Source organism: Chiloscyllium punctatum, chromosome 2, assembly GCF_047496795.1.
Source record: "Chiloscyllium punctatum isolate Juve2018m chromosome 2, sChiPun1.3, whole genome shotgun sequence".
Taxonomy (NCBI): Eukaryota; Metazoa; Chordata; class Chondrichthyes; order Orectolobiformes; family Hemiscylliidae; genus Chiloscyllium; species Chiloscyllium punctatum.
In genome coordinates this window covers 89,187,653-89,204,681 of record NC_092740.1, presented here as the reverse complement: position 1 = coordinate 89,204,681, position 17,029 = coordinate 89,187,653, and the positions used below count along the sequence as shown (strand labels likewise).

General features: G+C 42.0%; 1 protein-coding gene across 10 annotated transcripts in view; it reads right to left on the bottom strand.

Moving 5' to 3' along the window:
- Positions 1-17,029, bottom strand: part of LOC140486348 (transducin-like enhancer protein 4) — a 223,372-nt gene that overhangs the window by 27,964 nt on the left and 178,379 nt on the right. For all 10 annotated transcript variants that reach the window (XM_072585358.1, XM_072585367.1, XM_072585377.1 and 7 more), the window contains 5 exons: positions 11,857-12,009; positions 6,644-6,776; positions 6,127-6,311; positions 5,025-5,098; positions 3,485-3,734 (listed from right to left, as the gene is read on the bottom strand). In XM_072585358.1, coding sequence (XP_072441459.1) covers positions 3,485-3,734; positions 5,025-5,098; positions 6,127-6,311; positions 6,644-6,776; positions 11,857-12,009 — 795 coding nt within the window. The remainder of the gene's footprint in view (positions 1-3,484; positions 3,735-5,024; positions 5,099-6,126; positions 6,312-6,643; positions 6,777-11,856; positions 12,010-17,029) is intronic.

Here is a 17,029-nt window from a genome sequence, read left to right as displayed (position 1 = left end):
ACTCCGACCGACAATCATCTTTGTTATCCTTTCCTCTACATCTCAGGGAGTATTAGGAGGCCTATACAAAACTCCCAACAGGCTGACCTATCCTTTCCTGTTTCTAATCTCAGCCCATACTACCTCACTAAGCAAGTCCTTAATGTTCTTTCTGCAACTGTAATACTGTCCTTGACTAACAATGCCACACCACCCCCTCTTTTACCATCTTCTCTGTTCTTACTGAAACATCTAAATCCTGGAACCTGTAACAACCATTCCTGTCCCTGCTCTACCCATGTCTCCGAAATAGCCAGAACATCAAAGTACCAAGCACCAATCCATGCTGCAAGTTCACTCAACTTATTCTGGATGCTCCTGGCACTGAAGTAGACACACTTCAAACCAACTTCGTGCTTGCCCGTGCCCTCTTGCAACCTTATTTCAGACCTCACTATTCTCAACCTCGTGTATACTCGAACTACAATTTGGGTTCCCATCCCCCTGCTGAATTAGTTTAAACCCACCTGGAAAGCATTAGCAAATTTACCCCCACCCCAAGGATATTGGTACCCTCTGGTTCAGATATTTTAACCTTGCCTGGGGCTGCTCAGAGTACAACCTCTTAATCTCTTCACTGACACGGGATTGATCCCTTGGCTAATATTAATAGTAGAATGGTGGAAATGCCAGGCCATAAGGCTACAGATTGTGGTTAAATGCAATTCTGTTGCTGCTAATGGCCCATAGCATCATCATATTCATTAACTTATTTCATTCAGCATGGTAATGGTACCATACAACACAATGGAGAGTATTTCATGAGAATGTGCATGTCAGGCTGTTGCTTGATTTACTGCAGGACAAACCTTCAGATGCCAGGAAGGAGGATTTTGCAGACTTAACAGGGCTGCAAGTGCCAACATGGATTCTGGTACCCTAGTCAATGCAAAGCCCATCCAGTTTCATTTCTTATATCAGACTTTGTAGGTATTGAGAATTACTAAATGGCTTGTTAAACTATTTCAAAGGGCATTTAAGAGTCAACCTGACTGTGGATGGAGTCGTATGTAGACCTCTAGGTGAGGATAGCAGATTTTCCTTTACTAATAGACATTAGTGAAGTAGATGGGTTTTAATGAAAATCACTAATTATTTCACTGTTAAAAATCACAGCACCAAGTTTTGGTCCAACAGGTTTATTTGGAAGTACTAGCTTTTGGAGCACTGCTCCCTCATCAGGTGACTAAGCTGATGAAACCTGTTGGACTATGACCTGGTGTTGTATGATTTTTAACTTTGTACACCCCAGTCCAACATCGGTGTCTCCAAAATCAATTATTTCACATCCCAGAACACTGATGCAGGGAATTTTAATCAGAAGAATTTTCCAAAAATGATATTAAACAGGAACTGTAAAAAGTGGACTGGTGGAAGTGGAGAAGAGTGTCTATACTTTTGGTAGTTAAATTTACTTTGATACACAGAAAATAGGTATTTGGTTGACTGAGCATAGTTACAAATATTGAGAATATTGATGACTGTAGTTGAAACAAGTAACAAGTATTGAAATAAAAATGCAAGTTATTATAAAACACAAATTAAACAGTGCAACTTGTTTAATTTGCAATGTCAACATAATGTATCATGCAGCATTATAAAAAAGGCCAAGGGATAGAAAAGCATAGTCCACCTCTCAGCTTTAACTCTACAAGGTACATGGCAAAGCTGAATTTTGAAACATGAAAACTCAAAGCCGCTGCATCTAATAAGTATACATTTGAACACAAACCAGCTTAGTTTCTGATTTGCCAGATAATCAGGTAGTGAGCTCTAGGAAGGCACTAACCAGTTGTTTGGGGGCAGGTCAACTAACATAAAAGAAGCTGAAAAAGTTGGGCCAGCACAGCACAATTGAACACTTGGAAGAAAAATAACTTTCACAAATGTAGCACCTTTTACAGGTTCCCAAAATGTTCCAAGGTTCATTGCATATTTCATAATAATCATCAATGTAATATGGAAAAATCCAATAGCTAATTTGATGCTAACAACATCGCAAAAATCAATGAGATAAATAAATATAGATTGATAACCTTTTTTTGTTGTTGTGCTGGCTGAGGGGCAAATACTGTGCTGGGCAAGACGGGAATGGTCTTATTTCTTTTCCAAAAAATGGCATTGGGTGGATTGTGGAGAGAGTGGGAAATGGTGGCAGAACCATAATTTAATGCTTCATCTGAGAAGGCCTCAATATAAGTTCTGTGGATCTTCCATGCCATGTACTGGCCTTGATACCTTCTGACTCAAGATTCAACATTACTACAAGTAAACAACCAGTTGAGGAAGTAAACAAAGTATGCAATATTGCCAAGCTGACCTTTACTCAGAGAACTTAATTTGGCATAATAATGTACACAGATTAGTAGAAGGTGTTATTTATGTCTGCCAAGGAATCAGCGTTGAAAAGGATCCCACATTAGTCTATAGCAGCTGTCTTTAAGGTGCAGGGTCTGGTCTTCTGGCAGGAGAGTCATGAAATTTAGGAAGATGGAATCAGTGACTTGGGCACATGATGACACAGAACTGTAATGCTAACAGGGATTGTTCATGTAAAACCAGTTGTTCCCTTAAGGTTGGTGGGGTTATTCCATCGAGGGTTCATTAATGTTTGCAGCAGATGTCATGCTCTGGACAAGTGATTTGTTGCAGCAAGCAATTGATAACCAAATACAAGCATTTTCATTGCCTTAGGGGCTATTTATGCAAATTATGGTACAGAGGTTACAATCATGCCACATTTCTCAAAATTCTTTGGGGACATTTTGTCAGGAGTTGTTTTATGCTGCTGATGACATACCTAAGGGGGTTTGCAGAATGATAATCAACTTTATTTGGGCCAGTAGCTTGACGTTACCAACAATGAATTAGTGTCACAGGTGCGACTGTTGTATCTATGTTTGTCCTCAATGTCAAAATACATTTTATAACAAAGTTTGTCTTTACAAATTCAAAGCTTGAAAATCAATATCATGAAAATGGTCACCTGACAAAGGAGCAGCGCTCTGAAAGCTTGTGATTTTAAAGAAATCTGTTGGTCTTTGACCTGGTGTTGTGCCTTTTGACTTTGTCCACCCCAGTCCAACACTATCATCTCCTCATCATAAAAATGTTAGTTTTCATTTCTGTTGACATTAATATGAAATAGGTGTACCTGTGTTGGATTTTTTTCCATACCAGTTTCTCTTGTGGTCTTAATAATTAAAACGCAAGCAATTCAGCACAACAGAGAATTTCAATAGTACTTGCACATGATTATTTCACGCAATAGTCAGGGATTTTAAACCTTATTTCCACACATAACAGTCTGTGAAAAGAACAACATTTTCACTTTGTAAAACTAATTTTCTTCTCTTGAATAACATACATGTTTTCTGTGTCAGTGAAGCACATATTCCTTAATTCCTCTTCCACCAGATATCTTATTCTCTTGAGATTTTCTTACCAGGCAGTCCAGTTGAGAGACTGGGCTCTTGTTTCCAGGGTGACTAATGTCCCAAACCTTCACACATCCTTTCCCACCAGTGTACACATGCCTTGTGGGATTGCTAATGGTGACTGCACACACAACTTCACCATGGCTCAGAGAGTTCATTTGTCGAGCATGTCTTGGAATTCCAGGTCCAATCAGGGCATCAGGAGGAAAAGGCACAGGTTGCATTTGTCCATCAGCACTTACATGAAATGAATAAGCACTATTAACAAAGAAGGAAAGTGTTGATTAGAAAATTACTACTACTTTCAGTGCAGTATTTTCTGTTATTGCGACTAAGATTTTCCAATAACGTCAACATTCTGTAATATTTCAGCATGCCCTTCAATCAATTTTAATTCTAACATAATCTGTTCAAATGTTAAACTTAGAATTGATTTTTTTTAATTGTGCTGAGAATTATCTAATGTGCACAGAAACCATTACTTTATTTAAGAGGCTACATGTCAAGCTCTGAAGATTCATTTGTAGGATTTGTCAGCCTAACAATGTGCAACTTGTTCCCAAAGAAACACAATCCACTTACTTAAGAAATAAAGCAAGGTCAGGAGAGCTAAGCATGAAGGGCCATTATGTTAACAGGGTGCTGTTAGAGTTTAACTAGGTAATAGCGATTAGTTAGTGGATTCCATTGGAGCAGTGTCTTCCAAAGGTTTCTGATGCCGCATACAAAAAATACTAGTCCCACTTTGATAGGCTGTCCCTCCACAATGCGGTGAGCCAGATTCAGTAAATGACTCTAACAGCATCCTGGAATAACATATGCATGGCAAATATAGATACTGAAGATTCTTTTTAGAACCACCTCAACTCCACTAGTTTGTTCTCTCAGCTCTCCTTCAGGAAGATCAGTTCCTGTTTAGTCATCTGACAAATGATAAGCATAGGTGCCCACCCTCATTAGATGGATAGCAGGTACAATTATGTCAGTTACATAACAGGCTTTAATGTGGTGGAAAGACCAATGTAGAAAAGTTAGCATCAATCCAGCCAGTCAGTGAATGGTCCATGTGCTCTTGGCAACTGTACTGACTGTGCAACGATATTTCCACCGCAAACTGCACAACATCTGAGACTGTCAGGAGTATTGAAAACAATCAAAGTGGCAACTTCCAATGTACTGGATGCCTTTAAGAAATGTCATTCATTGGAATCAAAGCAAAGATTGTTCTTTGTGTTCTAACTTTGGACCATGCTGGCAACACTTTCAGGATCTCCTACATTTAGAAAGTATCAATACCAAATCAACCCAAGCAATGGTTTCACTTCAAAGATACTGCCATAGCCAGGACAATGAAATGGCTTGTTTGTTTGAATCAATCAGTTTGCAGACTGATAATACCAGTGAGATACAAAAATCTTGGAGGAAAGCAAATGACAAAATTAATTCCACCGTGGCTTTATTCTCTCCATTTACCTCCTTTTTCCGAAAAAGTTAAATTATTTTCTTTTCATGCCCGGTTAACAAACAGAATTACAATAATCGACTTACGGTTTTCCGCCAGGGATGCCACTTAAGTTCGGTGGAATCCCAGGTACGCGTATGTGATGTGGATCAAACCCAACCTAAAAATCACCAGAATTAAGTCGTAAATTAATTGGAATGGAATTGTTGCTCTTATTAAAAACAGTGAACCTGGTTTTACTTTTTAGAAAAACATTTTGGATGGCTGCCCCTTTAAGCCAGACTGATGGAGTCTTCCCCAATGGTTGAAGAAGTAGTGGAAAATGATTAAGAAACCCCATTGATCCAATTTGATTGGTGAAACATAATGACCTCATGTGCCCACGACCAGGCCCTCCATAGGGATCAGGATCCTAGCAGTAGAGGTTCCATCAGATGGTTGGTGCTTGCTAATCAGAGACCAGCTACTCCCTACATCACCTGCCGTAGTGGAAGTGAAGGTATCATACCCACCATGGATCCAGGATCACAGAGTGACCTGAGGCCAACACAGAGTGAAGAAGGGATGGGGATGCAGGCTGGTGGCGTTTGAGGGTAAATTGAGACAGGTGAGGTCAAAGGGTTCAGAGGCAAGGGAGGAGTGGCTTTCAATGGCCCCTATTCCTGATGCTTTGTTTCTCAATCAGGCACAGAGCTTTAATTATGAGAGCGCCCTCGTGGTAGGCTGTTGGAAAATCCGACAGGGTTTGCTTGGCAGCCTTTAGGAGGAGCAGCTAAGCTTTGCCCCTCCCATTTAATTCCTGGGACACCATTAAATTACAGGGATTTAAAAGATAATGAGTATTAATTAGCTCATTAATGAACCTGATTGGCATTCCAATGGTGGCATCCGGGAATTCCACTCCAACTCCTTATGCCAGCGATGTAATTGGGGAAGACTCTGCCACAGCGGGATTTTAAGTGAGTCTGACTGCCACGTTCCCCACCATGATGGGATGCATTAATCCCATTTGTTCAAAATGCCTCAATTGTCAAGTGTATTTGCCTTTTCTTAGTTATGACAATTGTATCTATGGTCACATATTGAACTGTTTCTCTGGCTTAAATTCATTCAAATCAGCAGTCATCTTATTGACAGTAAAAAAAAGCTTAGTCAATTCAAGGTTAAAAGCCTGCTCGATTCACTCACCACTGGAGATCGGCCATAGGCAGCTGCCGCTGCTGCAGCAGCTGCTGCTGCACTCATCTGGGGGGAGATATTATGTAAACCTGCATATGCCCCTGGGCTTGTCAGATCTCCATTCATACCAGCATGGGGCACAATGCCAAAAGGAGCAGGATAAGGGCATGGTACTGCCATGGGAGTCCTCAAACCTGTAAATGACCAAAGTCTGCTATCAGTGACTGTAAGTTCCAAATACCTGCCAGTGCTTTTAGTTTATTTCAGCTGTACATTTTATTATGAAAGTTATGCAATCCAGAGGAGAAAAAAAAAACAAAGTGCATATAATGTTACATTTTGTGGCTAGCTTTCTTTAAGAGCTTTTCCATGTAAGAATTGTAATATGATGATTTTTTTTTGCAACTATGAATGCAAGAAATCGAAAATGGATTCCTGCTACAATAAAACAGGAATTCATGCCAACATCAAAGATAAGATTAGTAAACTGTACAAAATAACTGCTTATTGTCAACCATTTAGCTACCTAATGGATCAATTCCTGGTGGTTTACCAGGGACTGGCCTCAATCCTGGGGTGGAATTACTTCCTGGAGTAGGAGCATCTGATCGTGGAGTTGGAGTGTTCGACTTTGATACTGGAGTAGTTGATTTCTCATTCTGTTAGTAAACAGAAAACTGCTTTGTCAATACTGCAACTACAAATTGATACTGCAAAGATTAATTTACTGCATATTAGAATTGTACTGATAAGACTTATAGCCAATAACCAATGTAATTTTTTACCAGTATCATCAACAATTAAAATAAATCACTGCAATTGAGAAAAATGTTAAATTAACCTTATCAAAAATCAATTTTTTTTTGTAAAAAGCTAAGTTTAAATGTTTTTTAACCTGAGCGAAATACAGATATGGCATAAGTGAAGAGTCCTAGGACAGAACTTTGCCTGTAGGTTTCAGAATACCAAAGCCAGACTCACATGGGAGCATCAGCTTGTGTTAAATGGGACACAGGCACATACCTGGATTTCTTCAAATAGGCCAATTAGTGGCTAGAGGACAACAATGGAGGGAAAAAGCAATCAAAATGGAGGTGTCTGCTTCTGCTCTCCAGCTTTTCTCAGTTTGAAATTTAAAAATGGCATCAGTAGAGGTAGACCCCCTTATAGGTGATGCCCCTCTCAACGCAGCCTGCAGGAAGCTGAAAGATACAGAAGGCCTTTAAGGTTGCCTGCAGCACTAGACCTCTGGCTGTCTCTGGGTAGCCACCTTCAGGAAGCTGTATCATTCCTCACTACGCCTGGGGACCTGAAAGCTGCCTTGAAACCCCCAGTCAGCCTCAAACATTGGGCATAAGTAGATCTTTAATAAGTTGAGTCAGTTACACATTGCTTGGTAGCCCTGTTCCCCCACCCATCCCCCCTTCAAGAAAATAGGCCTTTGCTGAAATAGTGCCATGAAACAAGCAAATTCCTGAGTGACATGTAATCCCTCATCAGAGTCTAAACAGTTAATCACAGGCTTTCAAGTTGTTTTGATATTTCATCATGATCAAGGTTTGCGTAAAGATTTATAGCTTGGGTGTCAGTTGTCATGGTTGTGGGTATGTTTGCCAAGCTGGGAAGTTGATTTGCAGACGTTTCGTCCCCTGCCTGGGTGACATCTTCAGTGCTGTGGAGCCTCCTGTAAAGTGCTGCTAAAATGTGTCTTCTGCAATTTATTTAGTTCCGTTGCTGCTGTTTCCGGTTGCTAGATCCGGTAGTTCGTTGTTGTGACCGGTATATTGGATCTAGGTTTATGTGCTTGTTGATGGAATCTGTGGATGAATGCCATGCTTTTAGAAATCCTCTGCCTGTTTTCTGTTTACCTTGTCCTATGGTCAACTGTGTTTACGCAGTCGAATTTGTAGTCCTTGTCATCTATATGTAGAGCTACTAGGGACAGCTGGTCAGAGCATTTAGTGGCTAGTTGGTGTTTGTGGATGTGGATTGCTAGCTGTCTGCCTATTTGTCACACATAGTGTTTTGTGTGGTCTTTGCATGGAATATTGTATATTATGTTAGCCTTGAACATGATGAGTATAGGTCTTTTGTCCTGGCGAGATGTTGTCTGATGTTGTTGGTTTATTGGTTGTCATGGATCCCAATCATCAAAGAAGGCTGGCTGTTAGTTCTCATATGTTTTTTACATGTGTTAGCGTGGCTAGTGTGTTGGGTCGTGGCATGTCCTCGTTGCGTTGTCTGTCTATTAGGCATATGTGGATGAAATTGTTGGGGTATCCGTTCTTGGTGAAGACTCTGTGAAGATGTTCTTCTTCTTCCCTTTGTAGATCAGGAGTGCTGCAGTTTGTGGTAGCCCTTTCGTACAGGGACCTAATACAGCTTCTCTTGTGTGTGTTTGCTGTTGTAGTTCAGCATCTGGTCCGTGTGTGTGGCTTTACTGTACACTTTTGAGGTGCATTCACTGTTCTGCATTTTTCTACTATCACATCCAGAAATGACACAGCACAGCAGTGCTTCACAGGAACTCCAAAGCACCGAAGAGGTCACCTAGACAGGGGAGGAAACGTCTGCAAATCAACTTCCCAGCTCAGCGAACATACCCACAACTATGGTATTTCACCATGAAGAAGGATCTACAGCCAAAATAACAGCCCTTCCTTTTCGTGAATAGTGAGTGACCTGGGAACCCAGGATATTTTCTCCCTGGTTCAGATTTACAGCATTTTGTCAGACATTATAAGACCATAAGACCATAAGACATAGGAGTGGAAGTAAGGCCATTCGGCCCATCGAGTCCACTCCGCCATTCAATCATGGCTGATGCGCATTTCAGCTCCACTTGCCAGCGTTCTCCCCGTAGCCCTTAATTCCTCTAGACAACAAGAACCTATCAATCTCGGCCTTGAAGACATTTAGCGTCCCGGCTTCCACTGCACTCCGTGGCAATGAATTCCACAGGCCCACCACTCTCTGGCTGAAGAAATGTCTCCGCATTTCCGTTCTGAAATGACCCCCTCTAATTCTAAGGCTGTGTCCACGGGTCCTAGTCTCCTCGCCTAACAGAAACAATTTTCTAGCATCCACCTTTTCAAAGCCATGTATTATTTTGTACGTCTCTATTAGATCTCCCCTTAATCTTCTAAACTCCAACGAATACAACCCCAGTATCCTCAGCCGTTCCTCATATGCTAGACCTGTCATTCCAGGGATCATCCGTGTGAATCTCCGCTGGACACGTTCCAGTGCCAGTATGTCCTTCCTGAGGTGTGGGGACCAAAACTGGACACAGTACTCCAAATGGGGCCTAACCAGAGCTTTATAAAGTCTTAGTAGTACATCTCTGCTTTTATATTCCAACCCTCTTGAGATAAGAGACAACATTGCATTCGCTTTCTTAATCACAGACTCAACCTGCATGTTTACCTTTAGAGAATCCTCGACTAGCACTCCCAGATCCCTTTGTGCTTTGGCTTTATTAAGTTTCTCACCATTTAGAAAGTAGTCCATTCCTATATTCTTTTTGCCAAAGTGCAAGACCTCGCACTTGCTCACGTTAAATTCCATCAGCCATTTCCTGGACCACTCTCCCAACCTGTCTAGATCCTTCTGTAGCCTCCCCACTTCCTCAGTACTACCTGCCTGTCTACCTAACTTTGTATCATCGGCAAACTTCGCTAGAATGCCCCCGGTTCCCTCATCCAAATCATTAATATATAATGCGAACAGCTGTGGCCCCAGCACCGAACCCTGCGGGACACCGCTCGTCACCGGCTGCCATTCTGAAAAAGAACCTTTTATCCCAACTCTCTGCCTTCTGTTAGATAGCCAATCCTCAATCCATCCCAGCAGCTCACCTCGAACACCATGGGCCCTCACCTTGCTCAGCAGTCTCCCGTGTGGCACCTTATCAAAGGCCTTTTGAAAGTCCAGATAGACCACATCCACTGGGTTCCCCTGGTCTAACCTACTTGTTACCTCTTCAAAAAATTCCAACAGGTTTGTCAGGCATGACCTCCCTTTACTAAATCCATGTTGACTTGTTCTAATCAGACTCTGCTCTTCCAAGAATTTAGAAACCTCATCCTTAATGATGGATTCTAGAATTTTACCAACAACCGAGGTTAAACTGATTGGCCTATAATTTTCCATCTTTTGCCTTGATCCTTTCTTGAACAAGGGGGTTACTACAGCCATCTTCCAATCGTCCGGGACCTTTCCTGACTCCAGTGACTCTTGAAAGATCTCAACCAATGCCTCTGCTATTTCCTCAGCAACCTCTCTCAGAACTCTAGGGTGTATCCCATCGGGGCCAGGAGATTTATCAATTTTAAGACTTTTTAACTTTTCTAGCACTATCTCTTTCGTAATGGCAACCATACTCAACTCAGCCCCGTGACACCCTTTAATTTTTGGGATATTGCTCCTGTCTTCCACTGTGAAAACTGACGCAAAGTACTTGTTAAGTTCTCCTGCTATTTCCTTATCTCCCATCACTAGGCTCCCTGCATCAGTTTGAAGTGGCCCAATGTCTACTTTTGCCTGTCGTTTGTTTCTTATGTACTGAAAGAAACTTTTACTATTATTTCTAATATTACTGGCTAGCCTACCTTCATATTTGATCCTCTCATTTCTTATTACACTCTTTGTTATCCTCTGTTTGCTTTTGTATCCTTCCCAATCTTCTGATTTCCCACTGTTCTTAGCCACTTTATAGGATCTCTCTTTTTCTTTAATACATTTCCTGACTTCCTTTGTCAGCCAAGGTTGTCTAATCCCTCCCCGGTTAATCTTTCTTTTCTTGGGAATGAACCTCTGTACAGTGTCCTCAATTATACCTACAAACTCCTGCCATTTTTGCTCTAGTGTCTTCCCGGTTAGCCTCTGCTTCCAGTCTATTTTAGTCAGTTCCTCTCTCATGCCCTCATAATTACCTTTATTCAACTGTAACACCATTACATCAGATTTCGCCTTCTCCCTTTCAAACTCATTGTATATTTGATTTCTAATTAATTCTGGTTTCCTTCCTATCGGAAAGATGTTGTGAAACTTGAAAGGGTTCAGAAAAGATTTACTAGGATGTTGCCAGGGTTGGAGGATTTAAGCTACAGGGAGAGGCTGAACAGGCTGGGGCTGTTTTCCCTGGAGCGTCGGAGGCTGAGGGGTGACCTTGTAGAGGTTTACAAAATTATGAGGGGCATGGAAAGGGTAAATAGGCAAAGTCTTTTCCCTGGGGTTGGGGAGTCCAGAACTAGAGGGCATAGGCTTAGGGTGAGAGAGGAAAGATACAAAAGAGGCCTACGGGGCAGCGTTTTCACATAGAAGGTGGTACATATATGGAATGAGCTGCCAAAGGATATGATGGAGGCTGGTACAATTGCAACATTTAAGAGGCATTCGGATGGGTATATTAATAGGAAGGGTTTGGAGGGATATGGGCCGGGTGCTGGCAGATGGGGCTAGATTGGGTTGGGATATCTGGTCGGCATGGACAGGTTGGACCGAAGGGTCTGTTTCCATGCTGTACATCTCTATGACTCTATGGCTCTAAAATTCACCCATAGTTATCCTGCTGAAAAATTATGATCACTAGATTTTATCACTAGGTTCCATGTACTATAGTAGTACTTAAAGACAATCTCCAGAGTAGGGGAAAGAGGACAGAAGTGAAAAATACTTTTACCGAACTAGCACTGAAAATTTCCATCTGAAGGGTTCACATGTATTAACTATACTCACAAGACCAATTTCTTTGGACTTTGAGGAAGGAGTACTACTGGAGGAAGCAATAGAAGCTGGACTTATAGGTGCATCCTTTTTTAATAGGCGAGATTTATCCAAGCCATTTTCCCGTGGTGAGTGTGGTGGGCTACCTCGTGGTGAGGTGGGATCCTGAAAATAGGAACATAATTTTTAAATTAGTAGCATTACAAAACAGGAACAACAGACAAGGTTGTACTTACAAGCAACAAGTTATAATATAAACCATCCATATAACATCTTACTAAATAGACACAAATTTTGCAACAAATGTGAGGTAAAAACACATTAAGTTGGTTAAGCTCCACGTATGAAAGTAAAATATCAATACTAAGAATTAATACAGAACTGGATTTAATTGCACAGCAACACAATATCTGAAGAAAATATTGTACACATGTAACCATGAAATTCACTATACAAATTATAATAGCAAGGCAGGAGGGATTTTTTTAAAACCCATTGCATTTAGAAATGAGCAATACTGGAAAAGCTATATTGATTTCTCCTTGATTGGCTGAATATTATATGCCCTGCTTGGTGCATTTTCAATACAGGGGCATGTAAAGTAGGTCATGAGACCAGCTAACTTCCAAAACAGAGGGGATACTGTGTGGAGCTGGAAGAGCACAGCAGGTCAAACAGGATCGAAGGAGCTGGGAAGTCAATGTTTTGGGTCATGACCCTTCATTAGGGCTAAGGAGGGGGGAAGGGAGCTCAGAAAGAAATAGAGAGAGGGTGTGGGATGGGAAAGGGCAGGTGGTTTAGTGATACATGGATGTGGGAAAGGTAGGTGGGGTGGTGACAGGTGGATGCAGGATAGTGGATTATTGTGATTGGCCAGTGGGAAGGGTGGAGCAGATGGGGGATAGGGAAGATAGACAGGTTAGGTCAGGTCAAGAAGGCAGGGAGAAGAGGGAGGGCTAGATTTGGGTTGAAGTTGGGGGTGGGAAAGTTTTGAAGCTGGTGAACTCTATGCTGAGGACACTGCGCCATAAGCTCCTAATGCGGAATATATTGTTGTTCCTCCAATTTGTGTGTGGCCTCATTTTGTCAGTGGAGGAGGCTCAGGATAGACATGTTGCCAAGGGAGAGGGAGTGGGAATTGAAATGGCTGGCAACCGGAAGATGGTGTTGATTGGAGTGTACAGAGTGCAGATGCTCCACAAACCAGTCCCAGAGTCTACGCTTGGTCTCTCCAGTGTAGAGCAGACCACACTGGGAGCAACGGGTGCAACAGATCAGGTTAGAAGAGATGCAGGTGAATCTCTGCCGGATTTGGAATGATTGTTTGGGACCTTGGATGGAGGTGAGAGGGTAGGTGTAGGGGCAGGTGTTGCATTTTTTGTGATTGCAGGGAAAAGGTCTGGATGCAAGGTTGGTGGGGAGTATGGAACTTATGAGGGAGTCACTGAGTGAACGGCTCCCTATGGAAAGTAGATAGGGGTGGGGAAGGAAATCTCCTTTTGGTGGTGGGCTCTGACTGCAGGTGGCGAAAAGCAGCAGATAATACGTTGGATTTGGAGTTTGGTGGGGTGGTATGTGGGGACGGGGGAACTCTATCCTTATTGTAGTTGGGGGAGGGGATTTGAGGGCAGAGATGTGGGAAATGGAGGAGATGTGGTTGAGGGCATTATTAATCACGGGAGATGGGAAATTGCGGTCCTTGAAATAGAAGGATATTAGGAATGTCCCCAAATAGAATCCTTCATCCTGGCAGCAGATGCGGCAGAGGCGGAGGAATTGGGAGTATGAGATCACATGTTTTGCCTATTTTTTACTTCCTATTACCCATCCTCTTATCTCTTAGAGGCTCACACATGCTGGGTGCAAATGTCCATGTATCAAATACCTTCGGAGCAAGCAGCTGCTGAATTCACTAGGTACCCACTCTTGTTTCCACTTTGAGTTTTCTTAACACTTAGCTTGTTTGGCGAGTTTGGTAAGATAGAAGCCTGAATATTAATGAGGCAAATGAGCCATCAACAAGATATTTAATAAGTAATCATCATCATCAATAAGCAACAGCTGCTGCCTAGCGAAAATCTCAGCATGCCGCTTGCAAAAATCATTAAAGATGGACTGAGATGTTTCTGATTTTGAGATGGGCCTCACCAGATTTCTCGCCCAATTCTGCCACAAACCTCACTACAGACCATGTTGCTCAGACCCCGATAAGAATCTGTCTAATATAATTGCAGAATTTGATGAAATGCATTGAACACAGAACTGCACAGTTGATCTTATGATGAAGGGAACTTCATTAATGAAGTATTTAAAGATCATTAAACCAAAAATCATTTCACTGAAGAACCACAGTAGTCATGGTCTGTGGTTACAATGTTTTGACTCTACACTCCATCTGTTCAAGTCAAGGAGTAGGATTCTAACCAGAGGAAAGTATTTCATTTGACCTTCATTAGCCTCAGCTTTCCTCGAGCATTTTGTTGCCATGTTCAATTGGTTGTTGTCTTGACATTGAGGAAGCTGTTTTCATTTCACAAGTGTGACACTTGGATAAAGGTTGAAATCAAATGGTTTTGGCAGAAGCCAAACTGGTTGTAACCGAGTAGGTTATTAGTGAGGTTGTATTTTCGGTTGTAATGGTTCTATTGACAACTTCAACACTAAAGCAATGATTAGGGTTTTTTTATGAGAATAGGAATGACTAGGCCCCTACATTACCAAGCACATTCTAGTGTTGGCTAGTGAAGCAACTACCTCTGGTGCACACGTCTTAACCAGTTCAGCCAGTTTGTTGGTAGGGTTTTAAATTGCATTGCAATGATTAAGGAAGGTTGTCAATAAGCAATATTCCATTTATGTTTAATGACTGGAGACAAGACCTGGTAATTCAGATGGCTGACTGGCTAATATTTGGTTCTGAATAATGCCAATAATCTGGGTTTAATTCCTATTCCACGTGAGGTCAACTTGGGACCCTGAGAGTGGAACGCAATCGCAAAGCAACACTGGCAAAAACTAACAAGACAGACCCTGAACTAATGGCTACCTTTGCACAGAGCACTTGTAGATGAATGAATGATGAATGAAATCTGCTTCGGCAAGAATCAAAACATTCTGGCTAAAACATCAATGCAAGCGGGAACATAATCTAGTTCATTATTGAGAGAGTTATGTTTCAGAAATGCTAAAAATCTGCTTTTTGGAAAAAAATGTTAAATTGAGGCTTTATCTGCTTCACAATTATTTTTGTAATCAATTCTCATTCTTTGCCAACACTGAGCCACCTGAAGGGCTTATGCCCAAAACGTCGATTCTCCTGCTCCTTGGAGGCCGCCTGACCTGCTGTGCTTTTCCAGCACCAGACTCTCAAGAATGTTTTAACACCTAACTTCCCCCTGAGTCCATACTTTTTAATAGTAACCCACAAGGAAAAATCACAGCTCTGCAGATTAACAACACCACTTGTTTCCAGCAATGTTGGCATTGTGTTCATGTATCCATGCCAATGCTTCCATCCTTCTGCAGGAGAAGATTATGCACAACAAGTGCTCCAGACCCACTTTGAGAAGACAGTTGTTGAGCTGGCAGGAGAACAGGAGTGTATACTGGTGTTGAACAGAAGTCTGGATCTTTGCAGGCATTTACTGAGCAAGCCTCCAATTTCTTCCTGTCAGTGCACACGAAACCTTGGGTTAAGATGGCAGCACACACTACTAACAAATCTTGTTGGAGAAACACAGCAAGTCTGGCAGCACTTGTTTGTTTTCTCTCAACATTCGACACTCGGCGTTTTTTTGGATTTCCAGCATTCGCAGTCCTTTGAGTTTATTTTCTTAACAAATATTTGCATTTTTCACTGCAGTCCTCCAGATCCCATATCCAAAAAGAAAAGGTCTCAGCCCCTTGCCCCATGTCTATACATCATGTGAACTATACCTCTGCGGAGGAAAAGTTGCAAGCCTTGAAGGATGTACTGTCAAGGTGTTGTATCACACTGTCCATTTGTGCAAAGAGTTTCAGCTCCACAAGCCCAGGGTCACAGTCTGGTGGGCAACAAGCCCCTGCTGAGCATAACACAGTTGCACAGGCAGGCAGCAAAACATCTAGCAGAGGTGTCAGAGGTCAATAGCAGGTTGGAAACAGGGACTGAGCTGGCTCCAGTATGAGAGCGCATATCTACCTTGATGGCAGATTCTGGAGTGAGTCAGGTCCAGCAGAATAATCAGTATCTGTCTGGAATGCATAGGAACTTCTACTTCATTTTCTGGAACATGGATGCATACACTTACTGACTAGGTAAGGGCAGAGGTCAGGGGGTTGTAAAGGGATCCTGACCTCTCTCAACACGCCCCATCTCCTCATAGGGTGACAGATGTGCCACTGCACACAGATAGAATAGGACGAGTATAGAGACTCCCATGGTACTTCAGAAAACTGAATGTCTACCTCCCATCTATTAAATTTCCATGCCTGCCCTTCTAAATGCTCTTGATGGGACTGAAAGATTCTGCTCAGAGATTGAGAAGGGCAATGAGGGTGACTAAGTTATTGGCATTGAAGGGATGATTGGCGCGCAGGGATGATGGGTGAATGAGATTTGTTGTAGATAATGATGTGTGATGGCCTAGTGGTATTGTCACTGGATTCTTAATTCAGAAACCCAGGTAATGTTCTAGGGACCTGGGTTTGGGAAAAAAAACTCATCTGGTTCATTGAGGTCCTTCAGGGAAGGAAACTGCCATCCTTAGTTGGTCTGGCCTACAAATCACCCCAGACCTAGAATACTCATAACAGCCCCCTGATGGGCAATAAATGGCCTAGCCTACAGCACCCTCATCCCACAAATTAATAAAAAATCCATTCCAATATACTATCATCCCATAAACACACCCTTGGCGAAGGCAAATTCAGCAAAACAGATTTTTCTCATGTGCTATCTCCTTTCCAGTCCAGGTCAAAGAAATACTGAAAGAAACAATCTAGCAGCAAAGACAGAACTCAAGCTTTTTGCTGCAGCAGAGACAGCTATATCTATCAGCTCCAATGGCCAACTCCAAACCCCAACTGAAAGCCAAACTAAAACTCAGGACTGTGTGAGCCTGACTCTACCCACTCATGCTTCTTTTGTCTAATTTAGAAAAAAAACACTCAAGGGAGCTCAAAGCTGTTTACCAACTGCTTCTGA